Consider the following 17,791-nt stretch of genomic DNA (forward strand, 5'->3'; position numbering starts at 1 on the left):
GATACAGCCACTATGGAGAACAGTATGGAGGTTCCTTAAAAAACTAAAAATAGAATTACCATATGACTCAGCAATCCCATTACTGGGCATATACATCCAGAGAAAACCATAATTAAAAAAGACACATGCACCCCAATGTTCATTGCAGCACTATTTACAATAGCCAGGTCATGGAAGCAACCTAAATGCCCATTGACAGACAAATGGATAAAGATGTGGTACATATATACAATGGAATATTATTCAGCCATAAAAAGGAACGAAATTGGGTCATTTGTAGAGATGTGGATGGACCTAGAGACTGTCATACAGAGTGTCGTTAAGTCAGAAAAAGAAAAACAAATGTGGAATATTAACGCATATATGTGGAATCTAGAAAAATGGTACAGATGAACCAGTTTGCAAGGCAGAAGTAGCAACACAGATGTGGAGAACAAACGTATGGACACCAAGGGGGGAAAGCGGGGTGGTGGTGGTGGTGGGATGAATTGGGAGATTGGGATTGACATATATACAGTAACATGTATAGAATAGATAACTAAAAAGAATCTGCTGTATAAAAAATAAAATTAAAATTAAAAAAAAAACTTTGCATCTCCCCACCCCTACTTTATACTGATGTCAAATTACGTCTTTATATAAATTATATCCATTAACACAGTTTTATAGTTAGTTATTTTTATGCTTTTGTCTTTTAAATTCTATACTGAATTAAAAGTGCTTTCCATAACACCACTACACTATTATAGTATTTTCTATTTGTCTATATTTTTATCTTTACCAACAAGCTGTATATTTTTATATGCTTTTTTGTTTCAACTTGCAGACTCCCTTTAGCTTTTCTTATAAGGCAGGTCTAGTGGTGATGAATTTCCACAGCTTTTGTTTATCTAAGAAAGTCTTTGTCTTTCATTCTGAAAGACAGTTTTTCCAGGTACAGTATTATTGGTTGGCAGGTTTCTTTTTTTCTTTCAGCACTTTGAATGTATTATTCCACTCACTTCTGGTTTGTACAGTTTCTCCTAGAAATACATCAGTAATCTTATGGGAGCTACCTTGTATGTAACAAGTTGCTTTCCTATTGCTGCTTTCAAGATTCTCTCTTTATTTTTGACTTCTGACAGTTTGATTATAATGTGTCTTGGTGTGAGCCCCTTTGGAGTCATAATACTTGGAGTCCTTTGAGCATATTCGAATTTGGATGTCTAATTCCTTCCTCGGTTTTGGGAGATTTTTGACCATTATTTCTTCAAATATGCTTTCTGTCCTGTTCTCTCTCTTTTCTCTTTCTGGAACTCCCATAATGCATATATTGGTCTACTCTTTGGTGTCCCATAAGTCCCTTAGGCTTTCTTCACTTTTCTTCATTCTTTTTTATTTTTGTTCCTATGACTCTAAATAATTTCAAATGACCTTCTTTGAGTTTGCTGATTCTTTCTTCTGTTTGATCAAGTGTGCTGTTGTTCAACACTCTAATAAGTTTTCAATTCACTTATTGTATTCTGCAGCTCCAGAATTTGTTTGGTTTTTTTTTTTTATAGTTTCTGTCTCTTTGTTGATATCCTCATTTGGACGGGCTTCTGTGAGGGGAAGACCTTTAATAATTAACCTGACTGGAGATTCTGGGGAATCTCTGAAAACTTTTTTGGTGGATGCGACTTCTCTGAGCTTGTGCAGCTAATTTTCCAATTAGAGAGGGCTGCTGTTCTTTTTCAGGTTTCTTTTTCATAATCTCTTGCTCCCTCTGGTGTCTGTCTGTGGTACTGAAAGTTCTCTGGTGCTACAGCGTCAAGCCACCTCACTCAGCAGCATCCCAAACTATGTTGTGCTTAGTGGCATCCGAAGTATTTTGGCTCCCCATCAGTACTGCAAATCAAGAGAGACAGAAACCAGTCCCTCGGGCAACCCTCTGAAAAGCCAGAACGTTGAATGCATATTCCACTCTTCTTCCCACCCTCACCCCAACCCCTTGAAAAACAACCCAAGTTGAGCTGTGCCTGCTTGTGGGTTTCTGGAGTTCTCAAAAAGATATTTTGGTCCATACATTGTTGTTAAGCTGGCGTCTCTGTTGAGGACTGACATTTGGGACTTCCTATTCCACCATCTTGCTGAAATCACTGCCTTATCTCTTTCTTGTAATATGGTATTTTATTTTATCTAAAACAGCATCTAATTTTGGAGATGTTAAAATGTGGAGGAAAATGGGCTTCCCTGGTGGCGCAGTGGTTGAGAGTCCGCCTGCCGATGCAGGGGACGCGGGTTCGTGCCCCAGTCCGGGAAGATCCCACATGCCGCGGAGCGGCTAGGCCCGTGAGCCATGGCCCCTGAGCCTGCGCGTCCGGAGCCTGTGCTCCGCAACTGGAGAGGCCACAACAGTGAGAGGCCCGCGCACCACAAAAAAAAAAAAAAAAAAAAAAAAAAATGTGGAGGAAAAATGACCAAGGGCAAGAGTAAGACATCATACATAGTAAGACGAGCCACAGTCTTGTTACGGCAGAAATTCACCTCTAAGTATTAGGATGAAAGATTAGGGTGCTGTAATAAAGAGACCAAACAACACAGTGGCTTGGAGTACAAAAAAAGCGTGTTTCTCTCTCACTAACAGTTTTGAAATGTGTATCCAAGTGAATGGGGTAGCATTGCTACATGCTAAATTCAAAAACCCAGTTCTTTTTAGCCTGTTGCTCTGCCATCCACTAAGATGCAATATCTGGGACATACTTACACTAAAAATGATTCATTGTTTATCTGAAATTCAAGTTTAACTGGGTGCCTTGTGTTTTATCTGGCAAGTCTACACTAGGACATTGTATAGTCTGCAACCATCAAAGCTGGGCTTCTGCAGGTTAAAGCTGGTAAAAAGGGGAAAGAAAATGATGTGAAGGCATGCCTGCTTTCCTTTCCTGAGGGTCTAGGCCCAGGAATGTCATATACCATTTCTGCTCATTTTCCATTGGCAAGAACTTAAATTATAGGATTATACCTAACTACAAAGGAGACTAGGAAATGTTAGTTAGTTAAGTGCCCCCAATAAAAAAGGTGAACAGATTTTGGAGGACAACCAGCAGTCTTCATCATAAGAAGTTGATCTTCTGTGTCCTTTATTTCTTCTTTCCCTATCTCTGCATTTTTTGCCTTATATTTTAGGGGCTTTTCTTGATGTTATCTCCCAAGTGGTTTCTTGAATATCTTATTTTGGCTATCATATGCTTAATATCCAAAAGTTATTTCTAATTTTCCAATTGGTCTCTTTCCACTAGCAACCTTTCTTGTTCTATGGAGGCAGTCTCTTCCCAGATCTTCCTGAGGATATCATTAGAGTTTTTAAAGATTCTACTGTGCCAGAGAGTCCAGAAATAAACCCACACCTTTATGATCAATTAATCTACAAAGAAGGAGGTGAGAATATACAATGGGGAAAAGACAGTCTCTTCAATAGGTGGTGCTGGAAAACTGGACAGCTACATGAAAAAGAATGAAATTAGAACATTCTCTCACACCATATACAAAAATAAACTGAAAATGGATTAAAGACCTAAATGTAAGGCTAGAAACCATAAAACTACTAGAAGAAAACATAAGTAGAACCCTCTTTGATATAAATCATAGCAATATTTTTTTGGATCTCCTAAGGCAAAGAAAACAAAAGCAAAAATAAACAAATGGGACCTAATTAAACTTAAAAGCTTTTGCACAGCAAAGGGAACCTCAACAAAATGAAAGGACAACCTACTGAATGGGAGAAGACAACTGCAAATGATATGACCAATAAGGGGTTAATATACAAAATATATAAACAGCTCATACAACTCAATATCCAAAAAAAACCCAATTTCAAAATGGCCAGAATACCTAAACAGACATTTTTCCAAAGAAGATATACAGATGGCCAACAGGCACACGAAAAGATGTTCAACATCATTACTCATCAAAGAAATTAAAACACAATGAGATATCACCTCACACCTGTCAGAAAGGCTATCATCAAAAAGACCACAGATAACAAATGTTGGCGAGGATGTGGAGACAGGGAACCCTGTACACTGTTGGTGGGAATGTAAATTCATGCAGCCACTGTGGAAAATAATATGGAGGTTTCTCAAAAAAACTAAAAATAGAACTACCATATGACCCAGCAATTCCACTCCTGGATATATACCTGAAAAAACAAAACAAAACAAAACAAAACTCCACTAATTCAAAAAGATACATGCACCTCAATGTTTGTAGCAGCATTATTTACAATGGCCAAGGTGTGGAAACAAGTTAAGTGTCCATCAACAGATGAATGGATAAAGAAGATGTGGTATATATATACGATGGAATATTGGCCATAAAGAGTGAAATTTTGCCATTTGCAGCAACATGGACGGACTCAGAGGGTATTATACTTACTGAAATAAATCAAATACTGTATGTTATCCCTTATATGTGAAATCTAAAAAAATAACACAGATGAATGAATATAACAAAACAGAAGCAGACTCACAGATACAGAAAACAAACTAGCGGTTACCAGTGGGGAGAGGGAAGAGGGAGGGACAAGATAGGGATAGGGGATTAAGTTACTAACTACTACGTATAAAGTAAATAAGCTACAAGGATATATTGTACAGCACAGAGAATATAACTAATGTTTTATAATAACTTTAAATGCAGTATAATCTATAAAAATTCTGAATCACTATGTTGTACACCAGAAACTCATATAATATTATAATCAACTATACCTCAATTTTAAAAAAAAGATTCTACCGTGCCATTACAACTTTCTGTTGTCTAGAGTCACTTATTCTGTTTATCTTGTCTCTCTCTTATGCTTTTAGTTGTCTTTATAATTCTGGTCCTCCTGGTTGCGTGTTTATGGAATAACAGACCAACAATCTTAGTAACTGAGTTGGTGTCTTCTGTTGCTGTGTATTTCCTCTGTTTCCCTGTATCTGTTTCCCTGAGACAGAACATGAAGGACTTTTGGCAGTAGGGTTTTCTGGCAGGCGTTACTGTAGGGTGAGTGTGTGGGTGATTGTTGGGGGAAAGGGTGGGGGGAGGATTTATAAATGTCACAATAACAAAAGTTTTATTCTGGGATGTCAACACATTAAACACCCTAGATTTCTCCTGGAGACTTACTGGATTTCTGTAGAATGAGCCTTCTTGGTTTTGGTGTGTGTGTGTGTGTGTGTGTGTGTGTGTGTGTGTGTGTGTTTTGCTTGTCTGGAAGTAAGTGCCAATCACTCTCCATTTTGAAGGTAAAGGGGTTAGGGGGTGACTGGCACAAGCTTCTGCATAGACAGACCTACAAACGCCCTTGTTTTTAGGTCCACTTTTCATGTCTGTCTCAGCACTTGCTGGTTATGAGTTCAGAGCCTCTCTGGGATCTTGCCAGGAAGATTGGCTCTCACTCCCATTGCCTACCTTCTGGGCTATGGCTTCCTCCACTCTGTTGAGCAACCAGTGTACTGTCATTTACTTCTAGAAATTTGTTGAAGTCTCTACACTTGCCACCCCTCTTCCCTGCCATTCTCTTTGCTGTTATGTGTTTATATTCCTATTCTGTCATTTTAATGAAGGTCTCAAAAGGAAGGGGGAACAACCAGTTGTGCTCACACTACTGTCTTGAACTTCAATATGTTTACATGCTTTGCAAATCTTCAAGGGTATTTATTTGTTTGGGTTTTTTACAGCTGTTTTTGGGGTGGGTGTACCACCGTTAAGTGGTGAGACTTTGTTCTGCTGAGCCCCTTGATGTGTTTTTGTATATAAATTAGTATCAGAGGCTGAGGAAAGCTAAACAGCTTTTTATAATAGAGTAAAACAACCTGGAATTTCCATGGCAATCTGGAGGAGAAGGGGTAAGGACAGCGATGGGAAGAAAAAAGAGCAGGGACTTCCCTTGTGGTCCAGTGGGTAAGACTCTGCACTCCCAGTGCATGGGACCCGGGTCCAATCCCTGGGTTGGAACTAGATCCTGCATGCTGCAACTATGAGTCCGCATGTCGCAACTATGAGAACTATGAGTTCTCATGCCTTCGCATGCTGCAATGAAGACCCCGCGTGCCACAACTATTTTGGCCCAGCACGGCCAAAATAAATAAATAAATAAATAAATAAATAAACTTTTTTTTTTTAAAAAAAAAGAAGAAGAGCAAGTTAGTCACACACCATGATGTGACCTCTCCCCAAGATTCCCAATCTCTTCAAGGGATTCTAAACGCACAAAATGCTTGGTATGACAGAACTTCTCAGGGAACCCATGACGGTGCTTAGTTCTGTGATAAGGCAAATGGTGACAAAACAGATGATGAAATAAAATTCATATTTTATGGTAAGACGAGAAAAATTAAAATAACATTTTTCTTTTTTCCTCCTCCCTCCCCTTTAGTGTGTGTTGTGCACCTGCACTAACCAGACCTCATTAGGAGATAACCTTCCTTCTTAATCTCATCAAGGGTGTAACTCCTTGCGAGATAACCTTCCTTCTTAATCTTGTAAGGGCCCATGATGACCCATGACCCACTACTTGCTTTGTACACGTAGACCTGGATTGTGTAAACTGTCAGTAATACGTCACTTAATGTACAGCCCTCTGTCTCAGAAACTTATATAACTGAGCTTTGACCTCTAACGGGTGGAACAGTTCCCAGAGCTTTCTGAGAGGCTGTTCCCAGGTCATAATACCCAGTTTGGCTGTAATAAAATTTTCCATTTCTTTCTTAGACCGACTGATTAATTTTTTGTCAACACAGAGAAGGACTGCACAGACCACAGGAACCTCAGGCAAGAGACCATGAGAGCATAAGGGCCAGGAATCTGCAGAAATTGTGGCGGGTTTGGACTCTCCCGTGCTGTGGCTTTGGCAAGGCTCTGAGGCAATGAGAGAGCTCTCTGTGGGTTGAGAGGCCCCAGCTGGCACCTGGCTTCTATATACACGTTCCCAACTTACTTGCCCCCTTTAGTTCATACTCCCCACTAGCCTGGTGTTCTTCCTAGAGGGTGAATGCGATCATGCCATCCCTCGGCTTTAAAATTCTCTACTGTCCACAATCTGAAATTCTTTATCCTGGCATCCAACACCCTTCATGACCCGGCCTCCAACTACCTAACAAGCCTCATCTCCTCCTCACACAGGACAATCTTCACTACCTCAAATGTTTCACCGTTCCCTAAAACACTAATGCTTCCCTTCCATCGGAAACAGCCTTCCTCTTCTTTACCTAGTAAACACTTACTCATTCTCCAAGACCAAATTCAATCCCTCTCTCAGCCTTCTCCTCCCCTGCAGAGTTAGCCATCCCACCTGTGTTCCCCCAACACCTTGTTCAGAAGGGAGTTTCTCTTCCTCTGACTTCCTTGCAGGAAGGACTGTGCCTTACTCACTTTTGGGGCCCAATGACTAGTACAGGCCAGGATAGGGCCCTCCCCGGGGCTCCCACAGCCCCCCGGGCACAACTGTAATGACACCTATCATCCTGCCTTGGAACTCTGGGTTTACGTGCCAATCTCCTGCACTCAAAGGGAGAAACTTGGGAAAACAGAGTGGAAATTACTTGAGAGGGAAATTTATACTTAAAAAGGAAATCTCCATTTGTTAAGGGTGTCTACCTCGCTGCACTTGGAGGAGAAGATGACTAAATCATAAGAGAATGTTATCAATGGAGAAGGCAGAGACTTAATCTGCATAACAAACCTTACCTTTGTTTACCCTGCTTTTCCTGGTAACTTCCCATAACTGGCTTCCTCTCCCACCCTCACCTTTCTTTATTTCATATTTGGCTAAAGATGGTTTAGGCCACCTGGGCAAGTTAACTCATTTTCCCTGGGTGTCTCCCAGGTATAAGTGAGGTATACACATGAATAAACTTCTGTTTTTCTCTTGTTAATCTGTCTCTTGTTACAGGGGTCTCAGCCAAGAACTCTGAAGGGTAAAGGGACAGTTATTTTTCACCCCCTACAAGGGGGACAGCTACCTGGGGCGGAGAGGCTCCCCGCTCTCCCACCTGTCACTAGCCTGCTACTGCAGGTGAAGGAGCTCTGTGGGCTGTACCCTGGTCTGGCGTCTCAACCCAGGACTTGAGAGCATTATTGGTGGAAATTAAACCCAGGGTGGGAGCCTCAGGCCAGTAGGCTGAGGCCCAGGACTGTGTCCCAGAGCAGGGGGAAGAGAAAGTCCTGCAGCTTCTCACAGTCAGATAAGGAGAATGAAGAGCAAGCCCCGTTTGTCCTAGGGTCCCGAAACACCCTGGGGACAAGAGCAGGACACTGCACTGCCCTGGAGATGCCCTATGGGGAGGGAGAACAAGAAGGAGCTTCACAGGGTTAGGGTTAGGGTTAGAGGGCTGACCCCTCTGTCCTTGTCCAGACTTCTCCCCAGCAGACCTTACCCTCAGCAGCTTTGCCTTGGCTCTGTACACCCCATCCTTCCCAGGAGCATCAATTCCTAGGCCCAGCCAAACAACCACGAGAGAGATGTGACAGAACTACATCCTTCTGGGATGGGACCACTCTAAGGAGTAGCGGGAACTGACAGGGGGTCCAGGGAGCAAAGCTTAACGACCACGCAGTCCTTAAGAAGGCATTAGTATGAGGCCTGGGTTGGTTAAAATCCCAGGTGAGCCACCTAGTAGCCATGTGACCTTAAATGAGGAAGTCACTTGATCTAACTGAACCTCAATTTCATCATCTGCAAAATGGAAACAATAATTACCTTGCAGAATTGTGAAGATTTAGAAATTAGGCTCAATAGTAAATGCTGTTATAATCACTATTTTCCAATACCCAGAAGTGTGTAGGACTGGCTCCAGGCCTCTCTTCCAGGCTCTGACAAAAGCAATCCTGTAATTTGCCTGCACTACTGTATTGTGATAGTGAATGGGAAAGAAGTTATGTTACCCAAACAGTAATGGGTTAATGTCTCCCTGTTGACTAGAGACTCTGGGGAAATACCTTGATTCCAAGGAGTGAGTATTGGATGGTAGGTGGCAAGGCCTGTGGGTAAAGGTGCACGTGGGTCTCTCCTTTCGTCTGGGATCTCACAGCAGAAGGAACCCAGAACTTTCAGAGCAGAAAGAGACCAGGCATGACTGCCTGTTCCAACAGAAGTTGGGGTCCAGGGGCTCTGCCTATGGCTGTACTGATGTCCCTTGTACCTTTCCTATCACAGGGGAGAGAGTTCAGGGGTCAAGTTCCTCAAGGTCAAGTTCCCTCTTCAAGGGAAGAAAGAGGGCCTGAACATAGGCTAAGTGTGCACAGCTCTTCCCTTCTCCCTGCCTACCCCCAACCTCCCTTCCCTGTTCTGGACCCTGTCGGGCATGCAGTTAAAACTCCCTTAGGTGAGGCGGGGAGAACCCCATGCTTCGTGACACATAATAGCCACTTAATAAATGTTGGTGGATGGAACTGAATTGCATGAAGGCCATAAGGTTGATGGGAGGGAAAGGGCTTCATGTGAATTCAGTCTAGGGGCAGGGAGCCTGCGGGTGGTCACCACACCAGGATCAAGTGCCGGGAGGTGATGAGGACCCCACCCTTCCAGGTTTGCCTGCTGTTGAAACCTGACAGCCACCCCACATCAGAGTACACAGGAGCCACATCTTCACTGTCAGTATTCCTAGTAACTAGGAGGAAGAGACAGAGGAAGGAAGTGGGGAGGGAAGAAAGAAGGGGAGAGGAAAGGGAGAAGAAAGGGAAGAGGAAAAGGGAATGAAGGAGAAAATAAAGGAAGCTAGCAAAAAAGGAAGTCAGAGAGTGAATAAATGGACTAGTCAGGACTCAATAGCCTGGACCAACACAGAAAACCTAGCCAATGAACTTGGTCAAAAAAGGGCAAATGAGATCGGCCAGCAAGTTATGTCCCAAGATCAAAGCAGGTCCTGGGTCTCACTGGCAGCAGACTCCAAAAGAATCACAGCAGTTGTCACTAAGGCTCTGCGTCTGGAAGGATTACCAAGCTCCCCAGACTGAGAGGAGAACAGCAGACCTAGCTTGGTAATGAGCGAAATGAAGAGCTGGCCTTGGAATCAGACACACCTGATTGGAATCCCGGCTCAGCCATTAGGTCAGGTCATTTAACCCCTCAGAATTTCCTTATCTTGACAATAGGGATACTACTACTTTGCAGACTAGTCATGGAGATCAGAAATAATGGTGTATAATAACTGGCATTCAGTAGGTGTTAGATGGCAACTTCTTTCTAAAGTTTTATTTATTTATTTATTTTGGCAACATGGCCTGCGGGATCTTAGTTCTTCAACCAGGGATCGAAGCTGTGCCCCCTGAGGTGGAAGCATGGAGTCTTAACCACTGGACCTCCAGGGAAGTCCCTGGCAACTTCTATTATTAGGGAGCAATTCATACATGCAAGTTGGGTGACTATATGTTTAAAATATTTTGGATGGAGATTTTCAAGGAGCAGGAAAATGTATATGAAATAAAAGTGCTTTGTAAACGGAAAAGGATCCCACAAAATGTCAGGGAATTGCTTGGGAAGTCGTCTTTCATGGTTAGAAAAAAATACAGGCTTCGGGTTTGGGTAGAAGTAGGTTAGGTTCCTGACCCTGCCACTGACTTGCCATGTAAGCCTGTTTCTGCATCTGTCAAATGTGGGTACTTCTTACTTCACAGGGTTGTTGTGAGAATAGGATGATGACTGGCATATCCCTTCCTGGGTAGGCGGCAAGATCCCGTGTGACAGGTCAGGTCATCAGCAGTGCCAGAGTCACATTCTGCCAACTGGCTACAAATGAGGAAGGCCCCTCACTCTGGAAGAGCAGGGCTCCAGATTGGCAAGAGAGATAAAGAGGGGTCTTTTGTATTTGTTGGAGGAAATCTGGATGAACACTAAACCTCCATGCAGAAAACACTGAAAACTGCCATGTGGAGGCAGGCCTTCAGAAGGGCAGAAAGCCAGGCATGATCCCTAACAAGCTATCCCTAACAAGTAGTTCAGTTAGGAACTGAACTACTGCTACTAAGGGCAAAGACCTTAGGTTCACCTTGTCCCACCCTTCACCCCCTATTCCCTGACACTGTCATTTTTCCTAGGCACCAAAGAAGTGTCAATCAATAATCAATCTAAAGTTGAAAAGGTTCTGATGCTGGGCACTGACATCCCACAGGGCAAAGGGTCCAGGGCTGTATCAAGAGGCCACACTAACTCCCACTAACAGGGAATCACTTGGTCCCAGGCCAGCCCCCTAAGTGGCTCCTCCTTCAGAAGCCAGCAAGGTGAATGTAGTGAAAGAGCATCAGCTCAGAATCAAGGGAGGCCCAGGTCTGAACTCTGGCTCCGCCACATACCTGCTGTGCAACTTCACAGCGAGTGACTTCACCTTTCCTCACTTGGCTCATCTTACTCCCTTGCGGTTGCTGCGACAACTAAATGAGATAAAGAATGTGAAAGTGACCTGCAGAATCCAGGGCATAGAGTGGATGCTCAGTTAATATTACTTCCTTCCCTTTCCCCTTCCTCCTCACAGACCTCAGTCAGCTGCTTCCTTTTGCTTTTCAGAGAAGCCACCCATTCTTTCTCGGAATTCAACTCCCTTCCAGAGTGGCTGCGGTGCAACCACCTCCCCACTCCTTCGATGCCCCGCAAATAAGTACACAGGTACTTTTCATTAAAGGGTTTTACTGCTAACCCTGGGGAAACAGATGCACGTTGGGACGGGGGTGACAAGTCACAGACAGGAGGGAGTGTGAGGGTCCCTGGATCATGGCTTCTCGAGGGCTTCCCTTTCATTCCGAAAGTAGGACCTCAGGCCTCTTCTCCGGGCCAAGGGGGCCCCTTTCTCCCCTGCTCCTCCCAGCCCAGGTGAGGCACAGCAGGTGGGAACTAGTGGACCACTGCAGTGTGCCCTAAGCGGTCCACATACTGTACAGAGGCCCTCCGGACAGTGATGCCCACCTCACAGGTACTTCCTCAAAGGCCAGGGGACGGTTGCCCAAATGATATGAGCATGTCCTAAGCCTACCTTATTTTTCTCTTTCACCCCAAGGAGGTGAAGCCAAGACGGGGTCCTCTGACTTTCTACCACAAGAAATCGGCCTGGAAAAAAGTGAAGATTTTTACTCAGAGTCCCTTCTCAGGACTTCCTGGAGATCCCGGCTTCAGAGGCAACAGAAAACCGTTCTCCAAAGTGGGAGGAAGGGCTTGAGGTCAAGGGGGGCAGCAGGAGATCCTTAAGATCTTTCTGCACTAGGTTGGGGTCCCACGCTCTGCTCTCTCTCTTCCTCGCCCTCTTCAGCTGGAATCTTTCCCAGCCTGCTCTCCCCGGTGAGTTTTCTGGTGGCGGATGAGATTGGAGCTCCGGGAGAAGTGCTTCCCGCACAGCGTGCACCGGTAGGGCTTCTCGCCCCTGTGGGTCCTCTGGTGCGCCCCGAAGTTGGAGATGTCGCTGAAGGTCCGCCCGCACTCGGCGCACTCATAGGGCCGCTCACCCGTGTGGGTGCGGTGGTGCACGCCGAAGCTGGAGCTGTTGCTGAAGCTCTTCCCGCACTCGCAGCAGATGTAGGGCGCCGGCTCCAGGTGGGTCCGGTAGTGCACGGCCAGCGCCGAGCTCTGGCTGAAGCTCTTGCCACAGATGTCACAGCGGAAGGGCCGCCTGCCCAGGTGGTCCTGCTGGTGCGTGGTGAGGTCCGAGTGCCGCCGGAAGCTCTCCTCGCAGTTGGGGCACTTATAGTGCTTCTCCTCCAGGTGGATGCGCTCGTGCCGGATGCGGTTGGAGCTTCTCGAGAAGCTCTTGCCACACTCAGAACACTGGTAGGGTTTCTCGCCTGTGTGGATCCGCTGGTGTGTTCTCAGGTTGGAGGTATTATTGAAGGTTTTGCCACACTGGGCACATATAAAGGGCTTCTCAGCAGCCTCGGGCCTCGGACGAGCAGAGCGGTCCTCTGGCTCTCCAGCGGGGACAGCGCCGTCCTGCGGTGGCCCCTCTGACAGGCTTGCTTGCCCATGCTCTTTCTCCCCATCTGGGATCCAAGAACCCTCTGAGTCATCCACTCTCCATGGCTTAGTACCCCGCTCCCCTTCCTCAGGCAGGTGCTGCTCTGGGCTCTGCTCCTTCTCACTGCCCATCTCTGAACCCTGAGAATGAACACAAATGGCCAACACCTTTATTCCTTGGGTCAGGCCAGACCCCAGGGAATCTTTCGTCCTGGCTGAAGGGGTGGGTATACACCATCCCTATGGAACCATCCATCAGAAATAACCTCAATTAACTGGAATGCTTGGATAGAATGCCTTTACTTACTTTCAAGTGACAAACTTCCACAGATATTTAAAGCTACCCACCAGAGCAAAAAGAAGGCCCCAGCTTTGTCCACCCCCAGAAGATATTTGTATGAGTTGCATAATGTCACTTTTCTTAATACCACTAAACAATGACAGTCTAGACTCTAATTCACCTACAAGTAAAGGAGCTTCCATTTGGGGATGAGTTCAATTTTTCTGCCTAACTGTAAGTTAACTGAAATTCCCATTATGTTTAATCTTTTTTGAAAAGCCTTCCTTAAAAGTATCCACCTATTTGCCTGCTTTCAAAATGAAGATAACAGAATCTCTAATTCTTGAGGCTCTCCTACTCGTTTACAAGGCCCAGCTTTGGATCCTCTTAAGTGTGCACCTCATCCCTTCCCCAGACCTCACCATAGTCTAGCAAATACAGGCTTGACATCTGGGTCCTCCAAGACCCACTGAGGGCCTGGGCTGTGTCTGTTCTGATTGGTCAGGACCCACTTCCACTCAAACACCACACACAGTGGTGCGTACACAGATAGTCTCACACAGACTCACACCACACAGCCATACTCACATACCAAACACACTCAGCCACTCTCACAACACACATACATATCATGCAGTCACACACGTACATACCACACACACCACACACAGCCCTCCCACACACAGAACCACATTCATGGCTATACAATTACACACCATACACACATCCAGCTATACTCACACACCACACACAGTCTCCCAGACACACATTCCCCCAGACACACATTCCCTGCCCACCCCCCACACACAGTGCCCAGCACAGGGCCTACTTATGCAAACATCAGCAAATGCTTGCTAAGCTGCACAGACTCCTTTGAGTTCTGACAGCCAAGGACAGGGAATGAGGGGAAGAAAGTACTGATAAGAGGAGAGCGGTATTTCCTCTGAACCTTGAAGAAATAACAGCATTTCAAAAGGCAGAGTGGGCTGGTGGAGATACTGTACAGAGTGACATGAACAAAGGGATGAGGGAGGGAAGCATAGACTATGATGGGGCATTGATGATAGAAAATGAAAGCTTGATAATTGCTCCAGGTGGGGTCCGGTAATGGAAGGGACACCGACTAAATTTAGGGTTGGATCTCTATAGTGACACATACTGTCTTTACAACTCTGTAAATTACTCAACCACTCTGAGCCTCAACTACCACATCACTAAAATTGTGATACTGACCGACACAGCAGGACTTTGTTAGAGAAAATGCCTATAATATGCTCAGTGTAAAGTGTGGCAGTACTAGTCATTCAGTACATGACAGCTGCTACTACAATTGTTGAAGACGCTACATGCTAGCCCTGTGAAGAAGGCAAGAATGAAAAAGATCCCTTACATGATCTTGTTAGGAAAGAAAAAAATTCAATTAAAAAATGGTACAGTACATATAATCTAAATGTGAAATACGGACAATACCTTAAATCTTTAAGGAGTGGGGGGTCAGCAAACTTTCTGTAAAGGACCAGAGAATATATATTTAGTAAATTTTGGGGGCCACAGGATCTCTGTTGCAGCTACTCAACTCTGCCATTGTATCATAAAAGCAGCCAAAGAAGATCTATAAATGATTGGGTGTGTCTGTTTTCATAAAACTTTATTTAAAAGCAGGGCAGGGATAAAGATATAGACATAGAGAATGGACTTGAGGACATGGGGTGGGAGGGGGAAGCTGGGGCGAAGTGAGAGTAGCACTGACATATATACGCTACCGAATGTAAAACAGTTGGCTGGTGGGAAGCAGCAGCATAGCACAGGGAGATCAGCTCGGTGCTTTGTGATGACCTAGAGGGGTGGGATAGGGAGAGTGGCTCAAGAGGGAGGGGATATGAGGACATATGTATGCATATGGCTGATTCACTTTGGTGTACCACAGAAACTAACACAGCATTGTGAAGCAATTATACTCCAATAAAGACCTATTTAAAAAAACAAAAGGAGGTGAAGTATAATTTACCAATCTCTATTAGAGAGTGCTTTTTCAAGAATCTACATAAGTGATGTGAAAAATAATAGGCTTGCTTCACTTTCAAAAATGCAAAAAAAAAATCAGAAACAATTTATTCTGATACTTATTCACTGTCTCCTGGCCATCCTTTTAAAAATTACAACCCCTCCAAAAAAATAAAATTTAAATATAAAAATTACAGCCCCTTCCCCCTCACTCAGTCTCCCCTGCCCCACAGCACTTCTCGCCTCCTAACAATCTGTTTTTTATGTCTATTATTTAGTATCGGCCTCCCCCTGCAAAACATAAGTCCCATGAGGGCCACGTTCTTTGCTTTATTCATTAATATAACCCCAACTCCTACAGCAGTGGCAGTCATACCTAGTAGATCCTTAATAAATATTTGCTGAATGAATTGAATGAAGGCCGGGCCTGTCTCCAGAACCCATTTCATGCCTACTTGTGTCTATTCTCACCCACTATTCCTTAGCAATCGCCTAATTCCTGCCCACTTCCTCCTTTATGCACCCACAGAATCTTGTACTTGCTTTTACAGTGATTTGCAATGATCTGTTTACAGGTCTATTTCCACTATTAGTTTATAAGCAACTTGAGGGCAGGGACTGGGTCATTCTGGTAATCTCTCCAGCACAAGGCCTGGTGCTCAAAAATCTTTTTTTAAGGGCTTCCCTGGTGGCGCAGTGGTTGAGAATCCGCCTGCCGATGCAGGGGACACGGGTTCGTGACCCGGTCCGGGAAGATCCCATATGCCGCGGAGCGGCTGGGATCTTTTTTTAAGTACAAGTGAATGGATATGATCTAATTTACTTCCTACTGCTACCCATCCCACCTAGGGCTCCACCATCTGTCTTTAATGCAATGAGCTACGTGGCCTCCACTCACTACCAATCCTGCTATCCTGAGAACCCACAATATACCAAGCTCTGACTCTACCCAGGGCTGAATGCTGGGTCAAAAAAGAGCAAAAAGATTTAAGACTATAGTCACCACCCTAAAAGAGTTTATGGTACAGTGCAGCGAAATAGGCCATGAACTCCAGAAACTCATACAGTGTAGAAGGTTAAGTTCCAGTGGAAGCAGGGAAATTGTAATTTGCCCAAGGGCACACAGCAAGTGAGTGGCCGAACTGGGAGCCATGCCCATCACTCCAAAGCCAGTGCTTTTAAGCACTACACCAGTATCGGAGGAAGAGGAGAGAAAGAGGAAAGGAAGAAAGGAAAGAAGGAACAGTGCCACGGTAGCTCTGATGACACAGGCATATCTCCCTGAAGAGATCAGAGATGCGCAGCTTGACGGAAAAGGTGGTCTTTGAGCTACGATTTGCAGGATGGGTGAGCAACATTGGGACTTAACCGAGATGGGGAGCCCACCAACTACTGAGAAGACAGTGGCAGATAAAGAGGCTCTTACATATTACATTTCAGAGATTTCAGAGGAGAAAGGGGCCCATGGGGCTTGTCTTCCCAGGAGGCTCAGAGGTACAGGGAGGGTGGAAGGGACTGAGGCAGTGGAAAAGGAGCCAGGTCTAAGGAGTTAGCGCCAAGAAGGTGGGGTTGTTGATCACAGATGCTGAAGGCCAAAGGCCTGTGTGAGAGGGAAGAGGCCAAGCTGGAAAGCGGTCTGAAGGGTCGAAGTTCGGGGTCGTTAGGATCAAGTCGAGAGCTGGGGGGGAGGAAGGGGAGAGAGGAGCTTCGAAAGATCAGGGAAACTGTGTTAAAGAACTGGGAATTGTACAGGGGAGGTGGATAAGGGGTGAGAGATAGAGAAGGACCAAAAGAGTCAGAGGGTCCGAGGAGACTGGTCAGGACACCCGGCCCAAGAGGCCGGGTCGTGTGCACTGGGGCGGAGTCTCAGGGCACGAGCGTTCTAGAGCACAGGAGCTGGGTTCAGACTTGCCGGCGGGCTTGGGGCCGGAGCGGTGGGAGAAAAGGAGAAGCTGGCCCCTGAACAGAATTACACCACTGGCTTTCCTGGTTCTCCCCAAATTACAGAGAGCAGATCCTGGGACTTCTCAGCCTCCATAATCGGGTGAACTGATTCCTATAATAAATCCTCTCTTCTCTCTCTCTCTCTCTCTCTTTTTTTCTATCTCCTATCAGATCTGTTTTTCTGGAGAACACTGACTAACATACCCCTCAAATGTCCATTATAGAAAAGTGGATCAATAAATCATGATACGTCCATACAGTGGGAAGCAAAAAGCACCCATGCGGAGACTTGCCGGCGGGCTTGGGGCCGGAGCGGTGGGAGAAAAGGAGAAGCTGACCCCAAAGGTATGGTCAGTGGAAGCGGGGCTGGACTACTCAAAGGCCAACAGAAGGGCGGGAAGGTAGGGGCTTGGGGCCAGCAGCCTGGTCATGCAGGCCGGGGGAAGGGGTCAGGAGTTAGGGCGGAGGGACCACAGGGCCCCGTTTGCTCCCCACTGGGTCCCGGGAGCAAAGCCACAGCCCCAACTGCCCGGTGAGAGGGAAGGGGCCACGTTTAGAGTTCCCCGCGACGCCATGCGCACGCCCCCCGACCCGCAACCGCTACCCCGGGCCCGACGCCGACC

The 17,791-nt window shown here is 45.5% G+C and overlaps 1 protein-coding gene across 6 annotated transcripts in view; it reads right to left on the reverse strand.

The window, feature by feature from the left end:
- Positions 1-17,791, reverse strand: part of ZNF691 (zinc finger protein 691) — a 60,868-nt gene that overhangs the window by 39,714 nt on the left and 3,363 nt on the right. The window contains exon 2 of one of the 6 annotated variants that reach the window (XM_055082586.1): positions 11,610-13,081. The exons of 4 other annotated variants lie outside the window; for them this stretch is intronic. In XM_055082586.1, coding sequence (XP_054938561.1) covers positions 12,239-13,072 — 834 coding nt within the window. In that variant the 5' untranslated portion in view covers positions 13,073-13,081 and the 3' untranslated portion in view covers positions 11,610-12,238. Of the gene's footprint in view, positions 1-11,609; positions 16,903-17,791 lie in introns of those variants that run through there. One more of the 6 variants, XM_055082589.1, reaches the window with a different exon arrangement.

The sequence above is a fragment of the Physeter macrocephalus genome, chromosome 3, assembly GCF_002837175.3.
Source record: "Physeter macrocephalus isolate SW-GA chromosome 3, ASM283717v5, whole genome shotgun sequence".
NCBI classification, from domain to species: domain Eukaryota; kingdom Metazoa; phylum Chordata; class Mammalia; order Artiodactyla; family Physeteridae; genus Physeter; species Physeter macrocephalus.